This window comes from Oncorhynchus tshawytscha, linkage group LG31 (assembly GCF_018296145.1).
Source record: "Oncorhynchus tshawytscha isolate Ot180627B linkage group LG31, Otsh_v2.0, whole genome shotgun sequence".
Classification (NCBI taxonomy): Eukaryota; Metazoa; Chordata; class Actinopteri; order Salmoniformes; family Salmonidae; genus Oncorhynchus; species Oncorhynchus tshawytscha.
The window spans coordinates 28,905,926-28,929,246 of record NC_056459.1 but is presented as its reverse complement, the minus strand read 5'-3'; the positions used below and the strand labels follow the sequence as shown (position 1 = coordinate 28,929,246).

The 23,321-nt window shown below is 47.2% G+C and overlaps 1 protein-coding gene across 1 annotated transcript in view; it reads left to right on the top strand.

The window, feature by feature from the left end:
• Positions 1–23,321, top strand: part of LOC112236018 (zinc finger protein 704) — a 45,065-nt gene that overhangs the window by 16,624 nt on the left and 5,120 nt on the right. Inside the window, exons 3-7 of the mRNA XM_042309979.1 lie at positions 2,523–2,773; positions 17,528–17,628; positions 17,968–18,259; positions 19,343–19,471; positions 23,179–23,276. Of these exons, the coding sequence (XP_042165913.1) occupies positions 2,523–2,773; positions 17,528–17,628; positions 17,968–18,259; positions 19,343–19,471; positions 23,179–23,276 (871 nt within the window). The remainder of the gene's footprint in view (positions 1–2,522; positions 2,774–17,527; positions 17,629–17,967; positions 18,260–19,342; positions 19,472–23,178; positions 23,277–23,321) is intronic.

The following is a 23,321-nucleotide window of genomic DNA, read 5'->3' as shown; positions in this document are numbered from 1 at the left end:
TTTACTCTAATTCTACACATGTTGCCATTGATACACTACTGTTCAACAGTTTGGGGTCACTTACAGTTGAAGTCGGAAGTTTACATACACTTAGGTTGGAGTCATTAAAACTCGTTTTTCAATCACTCCACACATTTCTTGTTATAACAAACTATTGTTTTGGCAAGTCGGTTAGGACATCTACTTTGTGCATGACACAAGTCATTTTTCCAACAATTGTTCACAGACAGATTATTTCACTTATAATTCACTGTATCACAATTCCAGTGGGTCAGAAGTTTACATACACTAAGTTGACTGTGCCATTAAACAGCTTGGAAAATTCCAGAAAATAATTTCATGGCTTTAGAAGCTTCTGATAGGCTAATTGACAACATTTGAGTCAATTGGAGGTGTACCTGTGGATGTATTCCAAGGCCTACCTTCAAACTCAGTGCCTCTTTGCTTGACATCATGGGAAAATCAAGCGAAATCAGCCAAGACCTCAGAAAATAAATTGTAGACCTCCACAAGTCTGGTTCATCCTTGGGAGCAATTTCCAAAGACCTGAAGGTACCAAGTTCATCTGTACAAACAATAATACGCAACTATAAACACCATGGGACCATGCAGCCGTCATACCGCTCAGGAAGGAGTTCTGTCTCCTAGAGATGAGCGTACTTTGGTGCGAAAAGTGCAAATCATTCCCAGAACAGCAAAGGACCTTGTGAAGATGTTGGAGGAAACGGGTACAAAAGTATCTATATCCACAGTAAAACGAGGCCTATATTGACATAACCTGAAAGGCTGCTCAGCAAGGAGGAAGCCACTGCTTCAATTCCGCCATAAAAAAGCCAGACTACTGTTTGCAACTGCACATGGGGACAAAGATCTTACTTTTTGGAGAAATGTCCTCTGGTCTGATGAAACAAAAATAGAACTGTTTGGCCATAATGACCATCGTTATGTTTGGAGGAAAATGGGGGAGGCTTGCAAAACGAAGAACACCATCCCAACCGTGAAGCGTGGGGGTGGCAGCATCATGTTGTGGGGGTGCTTTGCTGCAGGAGGGACTGGTGCACTTCAGTAAATAGATGGCATCATGAGGAAGAAAAATTATGTGGATATATTGAAGCAACATCTCAAGACATCAGTCAGGAAGTTAAAGCTTGGTTGCAAATGGGTCTTCCAAATGGACAATGACCCCAAGCATACTTCCAAAGTTATGGCTTAAGGACAACAAAGTCAAGGTATTGGAGTGGCCATCATAAAGCCCTGACCTCAATCCTATAGAACATTTGTGTGCAGAACTGAAAAAGGAGGCCTACAAACCTGAATCAGTTACATCAGCTCTGTCAGGAGGAATGGGCCAAAACTTTTTGTGGGACGCTTGTGAAAGGCTTCCTGAAACGTTTGACCCAAGTTAAACAATTTAAAGGCAATGCTACCAAATACTAATTGAGTGTATGTAAACTTGGAATGTGATGAAAGAAATTAAAGCTGAAATTAATAATTATCTCTACTATTATTCTGACATTTCACATTCTTAAAATAAAGTGGTGATCCTAACTGACCCAAGAAAGGGCTTTTTTACTCAGATTCAATGTCAGGAATTGTGAATAACTGAGTTTAAATATATTTGGCGAAGGTGTATGTAAACTTCCGACTTCAACTGTAGAAATGTCCTTGTTTTTGAAAGAGAAGCATTTTTTTTGTCCATTAAAAGAACATCAAATTGACCAGAAGTACAGTGTAGACATTGTTAATGTTGTAAATGACTATTGTAGCTGGAAATGATTTTATGGTATATCTACATAGGCGTACAGAGGCCAATTATCAGCAAACATCACTCCTGGCAAAGGCACGTTGTGTTAGCTAATCCAAGTGTATCATTTTAGAAGGCTAATATTAGAAAAACCTTTTGCAATTATGTTAGCACAGCTGAAAACTGTTGTGTTGATTAAAGAAGCCATAAAACTGGCCTCCTTTAGACTAGTTGAGTATCTGGAGCATCAGCATTTGTGGGTTCAATTACAGGCTCAAAATGGCCAGAAACAAATAACTTTCTTCTGAAACTCGTCAGTTTATTCTTGTTTTGAGAAATTAAGGTTATTCCATGCGAGAAATTGCTAAGAAAATGAAGATCTCGTACAACGCGGTGTACTACTCCCTTCACAGAACAGCACAAACTGGCACTAACCAGAATAGAAAGAGGAGTGGGAGGCCCCGGTGCACAACTGAGCAAGAGGACAAGTACAGTAGAGTGTCTAGTTTGAGAAACGGATGCCTCACAAGTCCTCAACTGGCAGCTTCATTAAATAATACCATCAAAACACCAGTCTCAACGTCAACAGTGAAGAGGCGACTCCGGGATGCTGGCCTTCTAGGCAGAGATGCAAAGAAAAAGCCATATCTCAGACTGGCCAATAAAAAGACAAGATTAAGGTGGGAAAACGAACACAGACACTGGACAGAGGAACTCTGCAGTAAATAAAAATGAAGTTTGAAAAGTTTTTCTGGCCTTGTCTCTCTCACCCCTCCAGAGTGTCTGAATGGCTCGTGGAAGGACAGAGGTGGAGGCTTCACCCCCTCCAGTTACAGCAGCAGTGGCTATTGGAGCTGGAGCGGCCCTAGTGACCAGTCCAACCCGTCCACCCCCTCCCCACCGCTCTCCGCAGACAGCTTCAAGCCTTTCCGTATGCCCAGCATCAACGGCCCGCCCCCCGACGACGCCATCGACGAACAGGACGGCAGCAGCCTGCTCTTTGACGAGCCAATCCCACGCAAGCGCAAGGTGGGTAGACTGATTTAATTGAACCATCTAAAAATACAATTCCAGACACACAAGTGGATACACTGGATAACCAAAGAATAACCATAGTATAACCATATAATAACGACAGGATAGCTATAGGATAACCATAAAATGTTTTACAACAAATTGCTGTGGTTCTTTGAGGACCTCACAGAACAAAGACTAGATCAGATCAATGTTTGAATCAATTCTGACTGACTATAACAATATACTGATTATATAGTCTTGTGTCACTGTATATACAAGTGGGTAATCTGTACAGGTGTGTGGTGTGAAATGTACATGTGTTTTTTGCATATCCCACTCCCTGTGTGACACCCTCAGAGTGGGGTCGCGGCCAGGGGATCAGCCATCAGCTTGGACTAATTAGGGTAACTTGTCTTGGTCAAGGGCAGAACGACAGATTTACCTTGTCGGCTCGAGAGTCAATCCAGCGACTTTTCTGTTACTGGTCCAACACTCCTAACCAACACTCCTAACCAACACTCCTAACCACAACTCCTAACCACCACTCCTAACCACCACTCCTAACCACCACTCCTAACCATCCGTCCTAACCATCACTCCTAACCACCACTCCTAACCACCACTCCTAACCACCACTCCTAACCACCAGGCTACCTGCTGCCCTGTACACTGACTGGGGGTGTTTCTTTTGAAATGGTAGTAGATTGATTTAAGAAGTAGTTGTACTGTAGTGTCAATGATCTGGCAAGACAAGTAGGGATGTCCCAAAAGAAGGCAGGTCCTGCACTTGTTTTGAACATGTTGCTAGCTACTGTAATACCTTCTCCTTCCTGAACTCCAAGTGATATGCTGACTGAGGTAGAATTTGGGACACAGCGTGAAAGTGTGAAAGTGACCGATCTTCACACGTGGCGATGCCTGATGCCGTCTCTGGCCACTCAGATTAACCGAACGCTCATTTATTTATTCATTTTGTCCCTCATTCTTATCAGGGGAGCAGAATGATTGGATGGTGAAGCAAGGGCTCTGGTCTGTTGTGTATCTGTCAATCCCCCCCCACACACACACACCCCCAGATGCATTTCCAGTTCACGTATCCTGCTTAATTACTTTACAGCCACACATAAGGTCACCTGGTATAATTGAAATAAATGATTTTAACATCTTCACTGGAAAACATGAAGATTATGCTGCAGGGCTTTTCTACCATCAGATCAATAGGATATCTCTGGTCTCTGAGGATATCTCTGGTCTCTGAGGATATCTCTGGTCTCTGAGGATATCTCTGGTCTCTGAGGATATCTCTGGTCTCTGAGGATATCTCTGGTCTCTGAGGATATCTCTGGTCTCTGAGGATATCTCTGGTCTCTGAGGATATCTCTGGTCTCTGAGGATATCTCTGGTCTCTGAGGATATCTCTGGTCTCTGGGGATATCTCTGGTCTCTGAGGATATCTCTGGTCTCTGAGGATATCTCTGGGGATATCTCTGGTCTCTGAGGATATCTCTGGTCTCTGAGGATATCTCTGGTCTCTGGGGATATCTCTGGTCTGTGAGGATATCTCTGGTCTGTGAGGATATCTCTGTCTCTGGGGATATCTCTGGTCTCTGAGGATATCTCTGGTCTCTGAGGATATCTCTGGTCTCTGAGGATATCTCTGGTCTGTGAGGATATCTCTGGTCTGTGAGGATATCTCTGGTCTCTGGGGATATCTCTGGTCTCTGAGGATATCTCTGGTCTCTGAGGATATCTCTGGGGATATCTCTGGTCTCTGAGGATATCTCTGGTCTCTGAGGATATTTCTGGGGATATCTCTGGTCTCTGAGGATATCTCTGGTCTCTGGGGATATCTCTGGTCTCTGGGGATATCTCTGGTCTCTGAGGATATCTCTGGGGATATCTCTGGTCTCTGAGGATATCTCTGGTCTCTGGGGATATCTCTGGTCTCTGGGGATATCTCTGGTCTCTGGGGATATCTCTTAGGATATCTCTGGGGATATCTCTGGGGATATCTCTTAATTGTGGGTTGAAGGGGGATATACGGAGAGATGGAGAGAGAGAGTGAGAGAGAAAATGGTAGAGAGGGAGAGATACTGAGAGAAAAAATATCAGAATTGTGCTGCCTGTGTAAACGCTGCTAAAATATTTTGATACATTTTTAAGTTCCACTTTTCAAATCTAGTGTTGGTAATAAATAACTTCAGAGTCTCTGACCCATATTGGTTTCTGAAAATGTTGCCAGTGTTCGTGGTTCTCAGGCCAACCAGAGCCGAGTGCTGCTCTTCTCTTCCTGGTTCCCAGGCCAACCAGAGCCTAGTGCTGCTCTTCTCTTTCTGGTTCCCAGGCCAACCAGAGCCTAGTGCTGCTCTTCTCTTCATACTCTGAGCCAAAAGACAATGCTGTTCGTTCTCCACTCTTTTAATGAACTGTGTGCTGCTGGCATGGGGGACTTCACAGGGCTTTGTTACCAAGGACCAAAACATAATCTGTTATAAGTAGGGTGGCAGGTAGGCTAGCAGTTCAGAGCGTTGGGCCAGTAACCGGAAGGTTGCTGGTTCGAATCCCTAAGCTGACTAGGTGACCAATCTGTCTATGTGCCCTTGAGCAAGGCGCTTAACCCTAATTGCTCCTGTAAGTCACTCTGGATAAGAGCGTTTGGTAAATGACAAAAATGTACATTTAAAGGACTACCCTGAACAATGGGCAAATAGATGACCCCCATCATAAATGACTGACGAGGGACCACATGACCCCCATCATAAATGACTGACGAGGGACCACATGACCCCCATCATAAATGACTGATGAGGGACCACATGACCCCATCATAAATGACTGATGAGGGACCACATGACCCCATCATAAAGGACTGATGAGGGACCACATCCCCATCAAAATGACCACATGACCCCCATCATAAAGGACTGACGAGGGACCACATGACCCCCATCATAAATGACCACATGACCCCCATCATAAAGGACCACATGACCCCCATCATAAATGACTGACGAGGGACCACATAACCCCCATCATAAATGACCACATGACCCCCATCATAAATGACTGACGAGGGACCACATGACCCCCATCATAAAGGACCACATGACCCCATCATAAAGGACTGACGAGGGACCACATGACCCCCATCATGAATGACCACATGACCCCCATCATAAATGACTGATGAGGGACCACATGACCCCCATCATAAAGGACTGACGAGGGACCACATGACCCCCATCATAAAGGACCACATGACCCCCATCATAAAGGACCACATGACCCCCATCATAAAGGACCACATGACCCCATCATAAAGGACTGATGAGGGGCCACATGACCCCATCATAAATGACCACATGACCCCCATCATAAATGACTGATGAGGGACCACATGACCCCCATCATAAATGACCACATGACCCCCATCATAAAGGACCACATGACCCCATCATAAAGGACCACATGACCCCCATCATAAAGGACCACATGACCCCATCATAAATGACCACATGACCCCATCATAAATGACTGACGAGGGACCACATGACCCCCATCATAAATGACCACATGACCCCCATCATAAATGACCACATGACCCCCATCATAAAGGACTGACGAGGGACCACATGACCCCCATCATAAATGACCACATGACCCCCATCATAAAGGACCACATGACCCCCATCATAAATGACTGACGAGGGACCACATAACCCCCATCATAAATGACCACATGACCCCATCATAAATGACTGACGAGGGACCACATGACCCCCATCATAAAGGACCACATGACCCCATCATAAAGGACTGACGAGGGACCACATGACCCCCATCATGAATGACCACATGACCCCCATCATAAATGACTGATGAGGGACCACATGACCCCATCATAAAGGACTGACGAGGGACCACATGACCCCCATCATAAAGGACCACATGACCCCCATCATAAAGGACCACATGACCCCCATCATAAAGGACCACATGACCCCATCATAAAGGACTGATGAGGGGCCACATGACCCCATCATAAATGACCACATGACCCCCATCATAAATGACTGATGAGGGACCACATGACCCCATCATAAATGACCACATGACCCCCATCATAAAGGACCACATGACCCCATCATAAAGGACCACATGACCCCCATCATAAAGGACCACATGACCCCATCATAAATGACCACATGACCCCATCATAAATGACTGACGAGGGACCACATGACCCCCATCATAAATGACCACATGACCCCCATCATAAAGGACCACATGACCCCATCATAAAGGACCACATGACCCCATCATAAAGGACCACATGACCCCCATCATAAATGACTGACGAGGGACCACATGACCCCCATCATAAAGGACTGACGAGGGACCACATGACCCCCATCATAAATGACCACATGACCCCCATCATAAAGGACCACATGACCCCCATCATAAATGATTGACGAGGGACCACATGACCCCCATCATAAAGGACCACATGACCCCCATCATAAATGACTGACGAGGGACCACATGACCCCCATCATAAAGGACCACATGACCCCCATCATAAAGGACCACATGACCCCCATCATAAAGGACTGACGAGGGACCACATGACCCCCATCATAAAGGACCACATGACCCCCATCATAAATGACCACATGACCCCCATCATAAAGGACCACATGACCCCCATCATAAAGGACCACATGACCCCCATCATAAAGGACCACATGACCCCATCATAAAGGACTGACGAGGGACCACATGACCCCCATCATAAATGACCACATGACCCCCATCATAAAGGACCACATGACCCCATCATGGACTGATGAGGGACCACATGACCCCATCATAAAGGACTGATGAGGGGCCACATGACCCCCATCATAAAGGACCACATGACCCCATCATAAAGGACTGATGAGGGGCCACATGACCCCATCATAAATGACCACATGACCCCCATCATAAAGGACCACATGACCCCCATCATAAATGACTGACGAGGGACCACATAACCCCCATCATAAATGACCACATGACCCCCATCATAAATGACTGAGGGGACCACATGACCCCCATCATAAAGGACCACATGACCCCATCATAAAGGACTGACGAGGGACCACATGACCCCCATCATGAATGACCACATGACCCCCATCATAAATGACTGATGAGGGACCACATGACCCCCATCATAAAGGACTGACGAGGGACCACATGACCCCCATCATAAAGGACCACATGACCCCCATCATAAAGGACCACATGACCCCCATCATAAAGGACCACATGACCCCATCATAAAGGACTGATGAGGGCCACATGACCCCATCATAAATGACCACATGACCCCCATCATAAATGACTGATGAGGGACCACATGACCCCATCATAAATGACCACATGACCCCCATCATAAAGGACCACATGACCCCATCATAAAGGACCACATGACCCCCATCATAAAGGACCACATGACCCCATCATAAATGACCACATGACCCCCATCATAAATGACTGACGAGGGACCACATGACCCCCATCATAAATGACCACATGACCCCCATCATAAAGGACCACATGACCCCATCATAAAGGACCACATGACCCCATCATAAAGGACCACATGACCCCCATCATAAATGACTGACGAGGGACCACATGACCCCCATCATAAAGGACTGACGAGGGACCACATGACCCCCATCATAAAGGACCACATGACCCCCATCATAAAGGACCACATGACCCCATCATAAAGGACTGATGAGGGACCACATGACCCCATCATAAAGGACTGATGAGGGGCCACATGACCCCATCATAAAGGACCACATGACCCCATCATAAAGGACTGATGAGGGGCCACATGACCCCATCATAAATGACCACATGACCCCCATCATAAAGGACCACATGACCCCATCATCATAAATGACTGACGAGGGACCACATAACCCCATCATAAATGACCACATGACCCCCATCATAAATGACTGACGAGGGACCACATGACCCCCATCATAAAGGACCACATGACCCCATCATAAAGGACTGACGAGGGACCACATGACCCCATCATGAATGACCACATGACCCCCATCATAAATGACTGATGAGGGACCACATGACCCCATCATAAAGGACTGACGAGGGACCACATGACCCCCATCATAAAGGACCACATGACCCCCATCATAAAGGACCACATGACCCCCATCATAAAGGACCACATGACCCCATCATAAAGGACTGATGAGGGGCCACATGACCCCATCATAAATGACCACATGACCCCCATCATAAATGACTGATGAGGGACCACATGACCCCATCATAAATGACCACATGACCCCCATCATAAAGGACCACATGACCCCATCATAAAGGACCACATGACCCCCATCATAAAGGACCACATGACCCCATCATAAATGACCACATGACCCCCATCATAAATGACTGACGAGGGACCACATGACCCCCATCATAAATGACCACATGACCCCCATCATAAAGGACCACATGACCCCATCATAAAGGACCACATGACCCCATCATAAAGGACCACATGACCCCCATCATAAATGACTGACGAGGGACCACATGACCCCCATCATAAAGGACTGACGAGGGACCACATGACCCCCATCATAAATGACCACATGACCCCCATCATAAAGGACCACATGACCCCCATCATAAATGACTGACGAGGGACCACATGACCCCCATCATAAAGGACCACATGACCCCCATCATAAATGACTGACGAGGGACCACATGACCCCCATCATAAAGGACCACATGACCCCCATCATAAAGGACCACATGACCCCCATCATAAAGGACTGACGAGGGACCACATGACCCCCATCATAAAGGACCACATGACCCCCATCATAAAGGACCACATGACCCCCATCATAAAGGACCACATGACCCCCATCATAAAGGACCACATGACCCCATCATAAATGACTGACGAGGGACCACATGACCCCCATCATAAAGGACCACATGACCCTGATCATAAAGGACCACATGACCCCATCATAAAGGACCACATGACCCCATCATAAGTGACTGACGAGGGACCACATGACCCCCATCATAAAGGACCACATGACCCCATCATAAAGGACTGATGAGGGACCACATGACCCCATCATAAATGACTGATGAGGGACCACATGACCCCATCATAAAGGACTGATGAGGGACCACATGACCCCATCATAAAGGACCACATGACCCCCATCATAAAGGACTGACGAGGGACCACATGACCCCATCATAAAGGACCACATGACCCCCATCATAAATGACCACATGACCCCCATCATAAAGGACCACATGACCCCCATCATAAAGGACTGACGAGGGACCACATGACCCCCATCATAAAGGACCACATGACCCTGATCATAAAGGACCACATGACCCCATCATAAAGGACCACATGACCCCATCATAAGTGACTGACGAGGGACCACATGACCCCCATCATAAAGGACCACATGACCCCCATCATAAATGACCACATGACCCCATCATAAAGGACTGATGAGGGACCACATGACCCCATCATAAATGACTGATGAGGGACCACATGACCCCATCATAAAGGACTGATGAGGGACCACATGACCCCATCATAAAGGACCACATGACCCCCATCATAAAGGACTGATGAGGGACCACATGACCCCATCATAAAGGACTGATGAGGGGCCACATGACCCCATCATAAATGACCACATGACCCCCATCATAAAGGACCACATGACCCCCATCATAAATGACTGACGAGGGACCACATGACCCCCATCATAAATGACCACATGACCCCCATCATAAATGACTGACGAGGGACCACATCACCCCCATCATAAAGGACCACATGACCCCATCATAAAGGACTGACGAGGGACCACATGACCCCCATCATGAATGACCACATGACCCCCATCATAAATGACTGATGAGGGACCACATGACCCCCATCATAAAGGACTGACGAGGGACCACATGACCCCCATCATAAAGGACCACATGACCCCCATCATAAAGGACCACATGACCCCCATCATAAAGGACCACATGACCCCATCATAAAGGACCACATGACCCCCATCATAAAGGACCACATGACCCCATCATAAATGACCACATGACCCCCATCATAAATGTCTGACGAGGGACCACATGACCCCCATCATAAATGACCACATGACCCCCATCATAAAGGACCACATGACCCCATCATAAAGGACCACATGACCCCCATCATAAATGACTGACGAGGGACCACATGACCCCCATCATAAAGGACTGACGAGGGACCACATGACCCCCATCATAAATGACCACATGACCCCCATCATAAAGGACCACATGACCCCATCATAAATGACTGACGAGGGACCACATGACCCCCATCATAAAGGACCACATGACCCCCATCATAAATGACTGGAGGGACCACATGACCCCCATCATAAAGAACCACATGACCCCCATCATAAAGGACCACATGACCCCCATCATAAAGGACTGACGAGGGACCACATGACCCCCATCATAAAGGACCACATGACCCCCATCATAAATGACCACATGACCCCCATCATAAAGGACCACATGACCCCCATCATAAAGGACCACATGACCCCCATCATAAAGGACCACATGACCCCATCATAAAGGACTGACGAGGGACCACATGACCCCCATCATAAATGACCACATGACCCCCATCATAAATGACCACATGACCCCCATCATAAATGACCACATGACCCCCATCATAAAGGACCACATGACCCCATCATAAAGGACTGATGAGGGACCACATGACCCCATCATAAAGGACTGATGAGGGGCCACATGACCCCATCATAAATGACCACATGACCCCCATCATAAAGGACCACATGACCCCCATCATAAAGGACCACATGACCCCCATCATAAATGACTGACGAGGGACCACATGACCCCCATCATAAAGGACCACATGACCCCCATCATAAATGACTGACGAGGGACCACATGACCCCCATCATAAAGGACTGATGAGGGACCACATGACCCCATCATAAAGGACTGATGAGGGGCCACATGACCCCCATCATAAAGGACCACATGACCCCATCATAAAGGACTGATGAGGGGCCACATGACCCCCATCATAAATGACCACATGACCCCCATCATAAATGACCACATGACCCCCATCATAAAGGACCACATGACCCCCATCATAAATGACTGACGAGGGACCACATGACCCCCATCATAAAGGACCACATGACCCTGATCATAAAGGACCACATGACCCCATCATAAAGGACCACATGACCCCATCATAAGTGACTGACGAGGGACCACATGACCCCCATCATAAAGGACCACATGACCCCATCAAAAAGGACTGATGAGGGACCACATGACCCCATCATAAATGACTGATGAGGGACCACATGACCCCATCATAAAGGACTGATGAGGGACCACATGACCCCATCATAAAGGACCACATGACCCCCATCATAAAGGACTGACGAGGGACCACATGACCCCCATCATAAAGGACTGACGAGGGACCACATGACCCCCATCATAAAGGACCACATGACCCCCATCATAAATGACCACATGACCCCCATCATAAAGGACCACATGACCCCCATCATAAAGGACTGACGAGGGACCACATGACCCCCATCATAAAGGACCACATGACCCTGATCATAAAGGACCACATGACCCCATCATAAAGGACCACATGACCCCATCATAAGTGACTGACGAGGGACCACATGACCCCCATCATAAAGGACCACATGACCCCCATCATAAATGACCACATGACCCCATCATAAAGGACTGATGAGGGACCACATGACCCCATCATAAATGACTGATGAGGGACCACATGACCCCATCATAAAGGACTGATGAGGGACCACATGACCCCATCATAAAGGACCACATGACCCCCATCATAAAGGACTGATGAGGGACCACATGACCCCATCATAAAGGACTGATGAGGGGCCACATGACCCCCATCATAAATGACCACATGACCCCCATCATAAAGGACCACATGACCCCCATCATAAAGGACCACATGACCCCCATCATAAATGACTGACGAGGGACCACATGACCCCCATCATAAAGGACCACATGACCCCCATCATAAATGACTGACGAGGGACCACATGACCCCCATCATAAAGGACTGATGAGGGACCACATGACCCCATCATAAAGGACTGATGAGGGGCCACATGACCCCCATCATAAAGGACCACATGACCCCATCATAAAGGACTGATGAGGGGCCACATGACCCCATCATAAATGACCACATGACCCCCATCATAAATGACCACATGACCCCCATCATAAAGGACCACATGACCCCCATCATAAATGACTGACGAGGGACCACATGACCCCCATCATAAAGGACCACATGACCCTGATCATAAAGGACCACATGACCCCATCATAAAGGACCACATGACCCCATCATAAGTGACTGACGAGGGACCACATGACCCCCATCATAAAGGACCACATGACCCCCATCATAAATGACCACATGACCCCATCATAAAGGACTGATGAGGGACCACATGACCCCATCATAAATGACTGATGAGGGACCACATGACCCCATCATAAAGGACTGATGAGGGACCACATGACCCCATCATAAAGGACCACATGACCCCCATCATAAAGGACTGACGAGGGACCACATGACCCCCATCATAAAGGACCACATGACCCCATCATAAATGACCACATGACCCCCATCATAAAGGACCACATGACCCCCATCATAAAGGACTGACGAGGGACCACATGACCCCCATCATAAAGGACCACATGACCCTGATCATAAAGGACCACATGACCCCATCATAAAGGACCACATGACCCCATCATAAGTGACTGACGAGGGACCACATGACCCCCATCATAAAGGACCACATGACCCCCATCATAAATGACCACATGACCCCATCATAAAGGACTGATGAGGGACCACATGACCCCATCATAAATGACTGATGAGGGACCACATGACCCCATCATAAAGGACCACATGACCCCCATCATAAAGGACTGACGAGGGACCACATGACCCCCATCATAAAGGACCACATGACCCCCATCATAAATGACCACATGACCCCCATCATAAAGGACCACATGACCCCCATCATAAAGGACTGACGAGGGACCACATGAAATCAAATCAAATCAAATTTATTTATATAGCCCTTCGTACATCAGCTGATATCTCAAAGTGCTGTACAGAAACCCAGCCTAACACCCCAAACAGCAAGCAATGCAGGTGTAGAAGCACGGTGGCTAGGAAAAACTCCCTAGAAAGGCCAAAACCTAGGAAGAAACCTAGAGAGGAACCAGGCTATGTGGGGTGGCCAGTCCTCTTCTGGCTGTGCCGGGTGGAGATTATAACAGAACATGGCCAAGATGTTCAAATGTTCATAAATGACCAGCATGGTCGAATAATAATAAGGCAGAACAGTTGAAACTGGAGCAGCAGCACGGTCAGGTGGACTGGGGACAGCAAGGAGTCATCATGTCAGGTAGTCCTGGGGCATGGTCCTAGGGCTCAGGTCCTCCGAGAGAGAGAAAGAAAGAGAGAATTAGAGAGAGCATATGTGGGGTGGCCAGTCCTCTTCTGGCTGTGCCGGGTGGAGATTATAACAGAACATGGCCAAGATGTTCAAATGTTCATAAATGACCAGCATGGTCGAATAATAATAAGGCAGAACAGTTGAAACTGGAGCAGCAGCACGGCCAGGTGGACTGGGGACAGCAAGGAGTCATCATGTCAGGTAGTCCTGGGGCATGGTCCTAGGGCTCAGGTCCTCCGAGAGAGAGAAAGAAAGAGAGAATTAGAGAGAGCATATGTGGGGTGGCCAGTCCTCTTCTGGCTGTGCCGGGTGGAGATTATAACAGAACATGGCCAAGATGTTCAAATGTTCATAAATGACCAGCATGGTAGATTAATAATTAGGCAGAACAGTTGAAACTGGAGCAGCAGCACGGCCAGGTGGACTGGGGACAGCAAGGAGTCATCATGTCAGGTAGTCCTGGGGCATGGTCCTAGGGCTCAGGTCCTCCGAGAGAGAGAGAGAGAGAGAGAGAGAGAGAGAGAGAAGAGAAATTAGAGAACGCACACTTAGATTCACACAGGACACCGAATAGGACAGGAGAGGTACTCCAGATATAACAAACTGACCCCAGCCCCCCGACACATTAACTACTGCAGCATAAATACTGGAGGCTGAGACAGGAGGGACCTCATGACCCCCATCATAAAGGACTGACGAGGGACCACATGACCGCCATCATAAATGACCACATGACCGCCATCATAAATGACCACATGACCCCAATCATAAATGACCACATGACCCCCATCATAAAGGACCACATGACCGCCATCATAAATGACCACATGACCCCCATCATAAATGACCACATGACCCCCATCATAAATTACCACATGACCCCCATCATAAATGACCACATGACCCCCATCATAAAGGACCACATGACCCCCATCATAAATGACCACATGACCCCCATCATAAATGACTGACGAGAGACCACATGACCCCCATCATAAAGGACCACATGACCCCCATCATAAAGGACCACATGACCCCCATCATAAAGGACCACATGACCCCATCATAAAGGACCACATGACCCCATCATAAAGGACCACATGACCCATCATAAAGGACCACATGACCCCCATCATAAATGACTGATGAGGGACCACATGACCCCCATCATAAATGACCACATGACCCCCATCATAAAGGACCACGTGACCCCCATCATAAAGGACCACATGACCCCATCATAAATGACCACATGACCCCATCATAAAGGACCACATGACCCCCATCATAAATGACTGACGAGGGACCACATGACCCCCATCATAAAGGACCACATGACCTCCATCATAAATGACTGATGAGGGACCACATGACCCCATCAAAAATGACTTACAGTGACCACATGACCCCCATCATAAAGGACTGACGGGGACCACATGACCCCCATCATAAAGGACTGATGAGGGACCACATGACCCCATCATAAAGGACTGATGAGGGACCACATGACCCCATCATAAAGGACCACATGACCTCCATCATAAAGGACTGACGAGGGACCACATGACCCCCATCATAAATGACTTACGAGTGACCACATGACCCCCATCATAAAGGACTGACGAGGGACCACATGACCCCCATCATAAAGGACTGATGAGGGACCACATGACCCCATCATAAAGGACTGATGAGGGACCACATGACCCCCATCATAAAGGACCACATGACCTCCATCATAAATGACTGACGAGGGACCACATGACCCCCATCATAAAGGACTGACGAGGGACCACATGACCCCCATCATAAAGGACTGATGAGGGACCACATGACCCCATCATAAAGGACTGATGAGGGACCACATGACCTCCATCATAAAGGACTGATGAGGGACCACATGACCCCCATCATAAAGGACTGATGAGGGACCACATGACCCCATCATAAAGGACTGATGAGGGACCACATGACCCCCATCATAAAGGACCACATGACCTCCATCATAAAGGACTGACGAGGGACCACATGACCCCCATCATAAATGACTTACGAGTGACCACATGACCCCCATCATAAAGGACTGACGAGGGACCACATGACCCCCATCATAAAGGACTGATGAGGGACCACATGACCCCCATCATAAAGGACTGATGAGGGACCACATGACCCCCATCATAAAGGACCACATGACCTCCATCATAAAGGACTGACGAGGGACCACATGACCCCCATCATAAAGGACTGACGAGGGACCACATGACCCCCATCATAAAGGACTGATGAGGGACCACATGACCCCCATCATAAAAGGACTGATGAGGGACCACATGACCTCCATCATAAAGGACTGATGAGGGACCACATGACCCCCATCATAAAGGACTGATGAGGGACCACATGACCCCCATCATAAAGGACCAGATGACCCCCATCATAAAGGACCAGATGACCCCCATCATAAAGGACCAGATGACCCCCATCATAAAGGACCACATGACCCCCATCATAAAGGACCACATGACCTCCATCATAAAGATGTTCTTGTGTGTTTTTGTTGTACTTCACTTTTTAAAAGTACTACTTATATTGATTACTACATTGTTGGGGAGGCGCTTTCAAGAAAGCCATTTCACTGTACTTCACTGTGCACGTGACAAAACTTGAAACGGAACGACCTCTGACGAGTGATCAGAGATTTAAGACACGTCTGTCCTCTGAAGCCTTTCACCCCATCTGGTCATGTGTTCCTTTGTAGTGGGTTCGATTCCCAGGACCACCCATACGTAAAAATGTATGCACAAATGACTGTCTAAATCGATTTGGATAAAAGCATCTGCTAAATGTTATTTATTATTATTTTTACTATCTGAAAGTTGCTGCTCGGGAGCAATTGGCCCCCGAGGGCCATGCTGTAATTACAGAGGACAGGTTTTGTGAGAAATGGTACAGAGCAGAGGTGTGTGTGTGTGGCGTATTTGATGTGAGAAAAGGATGACTAGGCTGGTGTCCAACGTTGTTCTCTCTCTCTCCTGTGTGTAATGTCCAGAACTCCATGAAGGTGATGTTCAAGTGTCTGTGGAAGAATTGTGGGAAGGTTCTGAGCTCGGCTGCTGGGATACAGAGACACATCCGGACCGTTCACCTGGGGTAACACACACACATACACACACACACACACACACCCATCCAACTTTTGACCCCCCCAGCGAGAGATAACAGAGGCCTCTCCTCTCGATGGCCTTTCACTGAGATTGTCAAAGAACAACAGCAGATTAAATCCGGTGGGATTATCACCACGGTAACATTTCCTCATATTGGCTCAGCGTGACATGCCAGGGATGAATGAGGATGGAACAGAACAATGGTATCACATAGATCAGCGATCTGGTCCAATCCTAATTTCTCTGTAATGACAAGAGAAGGGCTCATCCAATACAACTCCACGCTGATATTAAACCCTTTTTGTAACCCCTCCCTCTCTTCCAGGCGTAACTGTGACTCTGACTGCAGTGACGGAGAGGAGGATTTCTACTACTCAGAGATCAAACTCAACACAGACTCAGTGGCTGACGGTCTGAGCAGCCTGTCCCCTGTCTCCCCCTCTGTGCTGTCCCCCGTCCCTCCCTCCAATGACCGCCACAGACGACCCCCCGCAGAGGGCAGCAACGGGTCCAGTGGGAACAAGGAGAACCACAGCCACGCCCACTCAAACACCACGCCCCTCAGTCGCTCTGCCCCCAGCGCCCTCTACCTCATCCACACTGACCATGCCTACCAGGTCAGAGAGATACCCACTAAACTACTGGCCACGCCTACTGATAGCTTAAGTAGCAAAGTGCTTCCATATTTGGGTTTTAAGCAGGAAGTGTAAAATTGCTTCCAGTATTTGGGTTTTAAGCAGGAAGTGTCAAAGTGCTTCCATATTTGGGTTTTAAGCAGGAAGTGTCAAAGTGCTTCCATATTTGGGTTTTAAGCAGGAAATGTCAAAGTGCTTCCATATTTGGGTTTTAAGCAGGAAGTGTAAAATAGCTTCCATATTTGGGTTTTAAGCAGGAAATGTCAAAGTGCTTCCATATTTGGGTTTTAAGCAGGAAGTGTAAAATAGCTTCCATATTTGGGTTTTAAGCAGGAAATGTCAAAGTGCTTCCATATTTGGGTTTTAAGCAGGAAGTGTAAAATTGCTTCCATATTTGGGTTTTAAGCAGGAAGTGTCAAAGTGGTTCCAGTATTTGGGTTTTAAGCTGTCAAAGTGCTTCCAGTATTTGGGTTTTAAGCAGGAAATGTCAAAGTGCTTCCATATTTGGGTTTTAAGCAGGAAGTGTAAAATTGCTTCCATATTTGGGTTTTAAGCAGGAAGTGTCAAAGTGCTTCCAGTATTTGGGTTTTAAGCAGGAAGTGTCAAAATGCTTCAGGTATTTGGGTTTTAAGCAGGAAGTGTCAAAGTGCTTCAAGTATTTGCTAAAGAGACTGTACAGATACATTTTCATTGATTAAGTGCTTGATTGACTCTTATTGTTTGGTTGATTTGATTTGTTTGTTAATTCATTGATTGACTGACTTATTGGTTAATTGATATATCTAGTGTGTGTGTGTGTGTGTGTGTGTGTGTGTCTGTGCGTGTGTGTGTGTGTGTGTGTGTGTGTGTGTGTGTGTGTGTGTGTGTGTGTGTGTGTGTGTGTGTGTGTGCGTGCGTGCGTGCGTGCGTGTGTGTGTGTGTGTGTGTGTGTGTGTGTGTGTGTGTGTGTGTGTGTGTGTGTGTGTGTGTGTGTGTGTGTGTGTGTGTGTGTGCGTGCGTGCGTGTGGCTATGCACTGCTCTTTAAAGGTGTGACTGCCTCATGACTTGTTGCTGTCCCTTTCCAGGCCACATCTCCAGTTACCATCCCCTCCACTGGGTCAGGCTCTGCTGCCTCCACCTCCTTCATCCCCAGCAGCAGCTCCAATTTCAGCATCTCCTGGCAGTCACCTCCTGTCACCTTCACTGGCACCGCTGTGAGTATAAACGCCCCAACAGATCCACAGATGACGCAATCTCTATTGCCCTCCACACTGCCCTTTCCCACCTGGTCAAAAGGAGCACCTATGTGAGAATGCTATTCATTGACTACTCAACGTCCAACACCATAGTGCCCTCCAACCTTATCATTAAGCTAAGGACCCTGGGACTAAACACCTCCCTCTGCAACTGGGTCCTGGACATCCTGACGGGCCGCACCCTGGTGGTAAGGGTAGGCAACAACACATCCACCATGCTGACCCTCAACACGGGCCCCCCAGGGGTGCGTGCGGAGTCCCCTCCTATACTTTCTGTTCACCCACGACTGGATGGCCACAGACGACTCCCAGCACCATCATTAAGTTTGCAGACGACCCAACGGTGGTAGGACTGATCACAGACGATGAGACTTTTGGGAGGAGGTCAGAGACCTGGCAGTGTGGTGCTAGGACAACAACCTCTCCCTCAACTCCCTTTGAGCAAGACAAAGGAGCTGATCGTTGACTACAGGAAACGGAGGGCTGAGCATGCCCCCATTAACATCGACAGGGCTATAGTGGAGCGGGCTGAGAGCTTCCTCGTTGACTACTTCACTAAGGATCTATTTTTATTTTAATAAATAATGTAACCTTTAGTCAGTTAAGAACAAATTCTTATTTACAATGACGGCCTACCCCGGCCAAACCCGGGCGATGCTGGGCCAATTGTGCGACGCTCTATGAGACTCCCAATCACGGCCGGATGTGATTCAGCCTGGATTCGAACCAGGGACTGTAGTGATGCCTCTTGCACTGAGTTGCAATGCCTTAGACCACTGCGCCACTCGGGAGCCCTGTGTGGGACATCTATTATGGTCCAAACTCACCAACAGTCATGAAGATAATGCCTCTTCCACATCGGGAGACTGAAAAGAGTTGGCATGGGCCTTCAGATCCTCAAAAAGATCTACAGCTGCACCATCGAGAGCATCTTGACAGGCTGCATCACCACTTGGTATGGCAACTGCTTGGCATCTGACCATAAGGCGCTACAGAGGGTGGTGCAGATGGCCCAGTACATCACTGGGGCCAAGTTCCCTGCTATCCAGGACCTCTATACCAGGCGGTGTCAGAGGAAGGTCCTAAAAAAACTCCCAAGTCACCCAAGTCTTAGACTGTTCTTTATGCTACTGCGTGTTAGGCGGTCCCGGAGCACCAAGTCTAGGTCCAGAAGGCTGCTTAACAGCTTCTACCCCAAAGCCATAAGACTGCTGAACAGTTAATCAAATGGCCACCTGGACTATTTACATTGACCCCCACTGACTATCTTGAACTGGTTCTATGCACACTCACTGGTCTCTACCCACACACTCACTGGACTCTACCCACACACTCACTGGACTCTACCCACACACACACACACACACATGCGCATGCATATTGATGCGACACACACTCACACTTTCACACTCTTCACATACGCTGATGCTACTCTGTTTATTGTTTATCCTAATTGCCTAGTCACTTTACTCCTACCTACATTTTTCTTTTATTTTTACTATTTTCTGCATTGTAGAATAATAGTGAAGACATCAAACTATGAAATAACACATGGAATCATCTAGTAACCCAAAAAGTGTTAAACAAATCCAAATATATATTTTTGTTTTTTATTAGATTCTTCAAAGTAGCCACCCTTTGCCTTGATAACAGCTTTGCACACTTGGCATTTTCTCAACCAGCTTCACCTGGAATTATTTTCCAACAGTCTTGAAGGAGTTCCCAAATTCCTTCACTCTGCGGTCCAACTCATCCCCAACCATCTCAATTGGGTTGAGGTCAGGTGATTGTGGAGGCCAGGTCATCTGATGCAGCACCATCCCTCTCCTTATTGGTCAAATAGCCCTTACCCAGCCTGGAGGTTTGTTGGGTCATTGTCCTGTTGAAAAACAAATGATACAGTGGCTTGTGAAAGTTTTCACCCCCCTTGGCATTTTTCCTATTTTGTTACCTTACAACCTGGAATTAAAATTGATTTTTGGGGAGTCTGTATCATTTGATTGACACAACATGCCTATCACTTTGAAGATGCTAAATATTTTTGCTAAACAGGAAATAATACACAGAAATAGAAAACTTGAGTGTTCACAACTATTCACCCCCCCCAAAGTCAATACTTTGTAGAGCCACTTTTTGCAGAAATTTCAGCTGCAAGTCTCTTGGGGTTTGTCTCTATAAGCTTGGCACATCTAGCCACTGGGATTGTTTCCCATTCTTCAAGGAAAAAACGCTCCAGCTCCTCCAAGTTGGATGGGTTCCGCTGGTGTACAGCAATCTTTAAGTCATACCACAGATTCTCAATTGGATTGAGGTGGGGGCTTTGACTAGGCCATTCCAAGACATTTAAATGTTTCTCCTTAAACCACTCGAGTGTTGCTTTAGCAGTATGCTTAGAGTTATTGTCCTGCTGGAAGGTGACCCTCCATCCCAGTCTCAGATCTCTGAAAGACTGAAACAGGTTTCCCCTCAAGAATTTCCCTGCATTTAGCACCATCCATCATTCCTTCAATTCTGACCATTTTCCCAGTCCTTGCTGATGAAAACCATCCCCACAACATGATGCTGCCACCACCATGCTTCACTGTGGAGATGGTGTTCTCGGAGTGATGAGAGGTGTTGGGTTTGCGCCAGAAGTAGTGTTTTCCTTGATTGCCAAAAAACTCAATTTTAGTCTCATCTGACCAGAGTACCTTCTTCCATATGTTTGGGGAGTCTCCCACCTGCCTTCTGGCGAACACCAAACGTGTTTGCTTATTTTATTTTTTTAAGAAATGCCTTTTTTCTGGTCACTCTTTGATAAAGCCCAGCTCTGTGGAGTGTACGGCTTAAAGTGGTCCTATGGACAGATACTCCAATCTCCGCTGTGGAGCTTTGCAGCTCCTTCAGGGTTATCGTTGGTCTCTTTGTTGCCTTTCTGGTTAATGCCCTCCTTGCCTGGTCTGTGAGTTTTGATGGGCGGCCCTCTTCTGGCAGGTTTGTTGTGGTGCCATATTCTTTCCATTTTTTAATAATGGATTTAATGTTGCCTCGTGGGATGTTCAAAGTTTCAGATATTTTTTTATAACCCAACCCTGATCTGTACTTCTCCACAACTTTGTCCCTGACCTGTTTGGAGAGCTTCTTGGTCTTGGTGTCCTTGGTCCACATTACTTAGTGGTGTTGCAGACTCTGGGGCCTTTCAGGACAGGTGTATATATATTGAGATCATGTGACAGATCATGTGACACTTAGATTGCACACAGATGGACTTTATTTAACTAATTATGTGACTTCTGAAGGCAATTGATCTTATTTAGGGGCTTCATAGCAAAGGGGGTGAATACATATGCACGCACCACTTTTCCAGAAATTAACTGTTAACATGGCACACCTGTTAATTGAAATGCATTCCAGGTGACTACCTCATGAAGCTACAATGTAGAAAATAGTACCAATTAAAGAAAAAACCTTGAATTATTAGGTGTGTCCAAACTTTTCACTGGGATTGTACATATTACCTCAGTTATCTCAACTACCTAACTCGTACCCCTACACACATCACACACACACACACAACAATACAGCCTCTCAAGCATACCAGTTGTTTTTTTGTGTCCGTATCTAAATTAAAGTTCTCTGTCTATCTTTGTGTTCTGATAGCTCTTGTTGTGTTTGTCTCTCTCCAGGTCTCTCCCACTCACAGTCGGACTCAGAGCTTTGTAGAACAACGGCCCCAGACCATAGCAGTCCTCTCCTCCCCTCCCAGAGCCACTGGCTCACTCAGGTACTGATGACTTCTACTGACTGACCTTTCACTGATGACCTCTGA